We start from the raw sequence: 4,680 nt of genomic DNA, 5'->3' as shown, positions 1-4,680 counted from the left end.
CATTCCTGGGAGTAAAAATGTGTTCTGCAAATGAGTATTTACTGAGTGAGACCCTGCAAAGCACCTGAGAAAACAGAGCACATGTGTACCTCTAAAATGGGCATTTTGTGGTACCCACAGTTACAAAGATCTAAGCTGAACAGAGGATACTCACTGAATGGAGTTGAAACACTGTCACAAAGACACAGAAGGAAGTACTTTAAAAATCAAGCCTATTAGTGCCCACCTTCCTCTGCTTTCCCTTCTTGCAACTGGAGGAGAGATGACCGCATACCCATGCGATACCAGAAGGAACACCAAGTTGTTTTACACTTTGTTTTGTTTCCCATAAAATGACGTTTCAGCCCCCTAAGCATCCCCTCTCCCATTCAGAGAGTGTGACCGAAGCAGGGTCGTGTCCCTGCCACAGGGCGAACTGGCTCCTCCTGGGCAGTGCTGCCTGCTTGCTTCTTCCCGGGTAGCTGGCTGTGAGGGGGCCAAGCAGCAGGCTAATTTAGAGCTCTAAAAGCTGGCAGCAGGAGCACAATTAAGCCGTTTTCACAGACTGCTGGCCAAATGCAGCAATTTATTGGCTGAGTGATTGGATTATTCATTTGCAAAGCTAAGAGAGAGCATTTTCTTACCACTTCAGTTGGCCTGTAGTACTTGTGATTGACTGTCACATGAATCTTGCCAGTCTCTTTGCATCGTCCTACTTCATTTTCATTCTTCCCTTCCCACCTGTAAAGAAGATAAACATTTAATCAACCCATAATTACTTTAGTGCTCTGATCTTACCAGCATTTGGCCTGCTTTCATTTACTTGAGGCTGGTGTCAATTCTCCCTGCAGGACAGTATAAACTCATTAGCTATAGGAACAAAGGCAGAGTTTAGACTTGAATGGAGCAACAATGGCTTTTGAAGTCTCTTTGTTTTGGTTTTTTGATTCAGTGGAAGGTCTAAAATACAGGACTTCCAAATTAAACACATAATGCTAAGAGAAAATAAAATGTCCTGATTTCAGAATGTCTCATGTATCTGCAAATAAATATGACAGTAAGGTTTTTCATTTGTGGATTGGTTCAAAGTTGTTTTCTTAAAATATTTTTAATTCTTGTATTTTGGCCAGTACTTTCAGGAACTCTTTAATCTGTTAATTTTATGGACGTGAAGCTCTGTTTGAATAGCATTAAGCTGCATAATTTAATTTGTGCTTAACTAGGAAAAACAAAACAAAAACAGTTCTTGAGTTTTCAGTCCTAGCTCAACATGGCACTTCACATACATGTTCTGTAAACAGTACTTAGTACCTGTGAGCTGAAAGCCAGCTACTTTGCCCAAATTAGTTTCATATGTGCTGAACAGCCTGCAATTTGCTGTAATTTACGTGATCTGGTTGCACCATGAACTAATTTATTAGCAACTGTCCTGGTCTAAAATTTTGGGAGCAGCAGCAGAGGAACGGTTTGGTGGGTGACTAGCTTGGCCTTTGGAGAGGCCAATCTGCAGCCTGGAAGCTGAGAATGATGCTCCCTCTCAAAACAAATGCTTCAGATGACACATGTAAGAACATACATTGCTACATTAAACCTAATCCTTTGAATGTACAAAATCCAGAGTTATGACTGAAACTCTATCCTCTCTTTGTTTTTTGCATCTAAATATATATCATGGGGGTCTGAACCAGCTTGGCATAAAAGTGTAGTGATTAAATCCTTTGCTTTTTTTGTGTTTAAGTAAAATCTATATAAATCAGCACTGAGATTTAGACTATTTAGCCTCAGTCACCAGCAATGAAAGAAAACCCCCCCTTGCCTCCCACTTACTAATTGTACTGCCAGCTCTTGGGATTTTGTTACAGATTTGATTTCTCTTTGCTCCCCTACCCCCTCCCCCCCCCAAGCTCCTAGAAGAATTTAATTCTTTGACAATCTCAGTCTTCATTTTTGAGTTTCTAGCCCTGAGGGCTAAAGAGGAAAGTCTGAAAATGTGACCTCTACGTACCCATGAAGGTTAAAACACCAAAAGGCAGAAGGAAATACCAAATATGCATTATTACTAGTTTTTAAATCCCACGATTTTTAAGCACAACTCATGACTTTTGGATGACTAGCAAAGCCTGTAGGATGCTTGATGCTGGGAACACTTCACGTTGAAATAATTTCCAACAGATAACAGCCATAGTGAAGTCAGCTGTTAATAGTCATGCCATGATGCTAAAGATGATTTATAATTTAAATTTTCTTTCTTTCTTTTTCACAGTTGCTCTGTTTGAAGCCTGAACTGCAAAGTTTTCATTCAGAAGCCAAAACTAACATTAGTCCCTCCCTTTAAAGGGCAGAGGGTAAAAATGTGCAGGACTCAAATGAGCTTAATAGAAAACTAACCGTCACCAGTAAAACAACAGGAAGCGCTTAGATCAGGAGACGTCAGTTGTTGTTGGAGGTCACTGGGCAGAGAACCCCATTTAACACCCAACAGGCTCCAGAAGGCTTGGCCGAGCCAGTAAAGACTCACTTAATGTCGCCATTGAAGTTATATAACAATAGAAATAGCTTAAGAAGAAATCTCCACCCGTTTTGTTCAGCCCAGTAATGTGAAAAGTTCACAAGGAAAAAAAAGTACTTCTCATTGTGAACAAAGTAGCATTTGATAGTTGCACTTCTAATTACTCCTGGCACCTCGGTGCTCACAGCTGGCGACACCATACTGCTGATAAAAGGGATTGCGCGAGGTCAGCCTGACACTAGGAGCAAGACATCCATTTCGCAAACCAACTCCCCCTCTCCTCTTCCCCTAACCACAAAGAAAGGAAAAAAAAACCCACCCTCCTTAATTTATAGTCAAATTGCCGTCAGAATTGTTAACTGGAAAACATAATGCCAGATTATCCTGAAGCACGAGCATGGTCAAAGAGGCATGGGGAACCCTCACGTTCCTGTGGTTTTAGATAGCTCCAGCCACAAGGACTAACCAGCTTTCTGCATCTTGGGGCGGATAGCCAAGTAGGCAAGAAAACAGCCTTGTGTAACTTGGGGGAAATGCAAAGGATGGCTTTAAATGGCTTTAAACTGGAAGAGGGAAGAGTTAGATTACATATTAGGAAGAAATTCTTCATGGTGAGGGTGGTGAGGCAGTGGAACAGGTTGCCCAGAGAAGCTGTGGATGCCCCATCCCTGGAAGTGTCCAAGGCAAAGCTGGATGGGGCTTTGAACAACCTGGTCTGGTGGGACGTGTCCCTGTGCATGGCAGGGAGCTTGGAACTGGATGGTCTTTAAGATCCTTCCAACCCAAACCATTCTATGATTCTATGATCCCTGGCTAAAGAAAGTTTGGCCAATCAGGGCTGGGCTAAATTTACAGGGGATGGAGAGTGGATCCCCCAACCTCCAGCTGGTGTCAAAGCCCAGGGCCTCCAGGCAGGCACCTGCTGGCCTAGTGTAGGCTTTTCACAAAACGCTGGTCCTAGGGCCTACAAGCAATGAGCCTCTACAGCAAGATCATTGCCTGCCCCACACTGTGGAGCTTCACCCTCTCACTGAAGCAAAGGATGGATTTGCTGTCACGGCTGACAGCATTAGCCATACGCCAGAATGCTCTGCACCCAGAGAAAGACACAGGAGACGATGTGTGTCTGCTACTGACAAAGGGGGTTTGATGCCCTCTGCATCTACACTTCCATGTCGAGTCCCTCACTGTTGGAAATAGGTGCTTTGGGATTGCTTAGGATGATAGTCATTGTCAAGTCTGGTGGATACCGCTACTATCACTAACCTCAGAAATTTCCGTAAAACTAAGTTAATCACGTTTCAAATGCATGTGCAAATTTATTTGTTAAAAAGGTTCTTCACCTCAAGAGCTTTTACACTCCAGATTTACAGAGGAATGGACTGCATTTAATTTAAGGTTAACTCCATTTCTGCAGATCACCACTGTTATAATACTTATCATCAGCTGTGATGAATGCTTCTTTTACTTTTCAACTCTAGAGATTCCAATTATTTTTCATTTCCTACAACTGTTCAGTAAGACAGCAAGCTTCAAGCTATAAAAACATCCACAGGTAAAGAGGATTTTCTGAGGACAAAGAGCTGGGGTACTTACCCGGTGGGGTGTGACATGGGCAAGGAAGGACACGGGAGTCAGGGTAATTGAGGTGGGGTGGGAATAGAACTGCAGTGGACCAAATGGTCCAAATGGCTATAACTGAGAAGCAAACAAGGCAAAGTACACAGATTTTTGAGGCGGTGAAGAAATCAGCTGAAAATGAAACCTTTCACAAAAGTACAGATAAACTGAACAAGTATATGCACTTCATCTCCTTGCTTGATCTTTACGTAGAAACAGAACTGATGGCATTTTAAAAAATACTCAAACCCACTAGTAGCTACAGCTGCTCAGCCTCTTTATGGAAAATAAAACTATCATGTACACCTTTTAAATGAAATATATGCCAATAGAAAATATTTTCACATTTGAAAATGAAAAATAAATTAATTTAAAACTAAATTTTAGGAAAATTTTCCTCTTCCTCCACAGCTAATATGAGACACCATTTGTGTAGACTTCTTGGATTTGTGGTCTGATTGCTGCTACATACACAATTAACCCAAAGCACTTCATTCTGTCCTGGCACTTTACAAACAGCAAAACAGACACCATATAACAGACCATTAATGTCTTTTGCAAGTAATCTTTTG

The 4,680-nt window shown here is 41.8% G+C and overlaps 1 protein-coding gene across 1 annotated transcript in view; it reads right to left on the bottom strand.

Annotated features, from left to right (window-relative positions):
• GMDS (GDP-mannose 4,6-dehydratase) overlaps positions 1-4,680 on the bottom strand; it is a gene marked incomplete at its 5' end in the record, with an annotated part of 229,923 nt that overhangs the window by 72,252 nt on the left and 152,991 nt on the right. Inside the window, one exon of the mRNA XM_009696050.1 lies at positions 624-720. Within this exon, the coding sequence (XP_009694352.1) occupies positions 624-720 (97 nt within the window). The remainder of the gene's footprint in view (positions 1-623; positions 721-4,680) is intronic.

Source organism: Cariama cristata, unplaced genomic scaffold, assembly GCF_000690535.1.
Source record: "Cariama cristata isolate BGI_N322 unplaced genomic scaffold, ASM69053v1 scaffold3862, whole genome shotgun sequence".
Classification (NCBI taxonomy): domain Eukaryota; kingdom Metazoa; phylum Chordata; class Aves; order Cariamiformes; family Cariamidae; genus Cariama; species Cariama cristata.
This window is presented reverse-complemented; position numbering and strand designations above follow the sequence as displayed.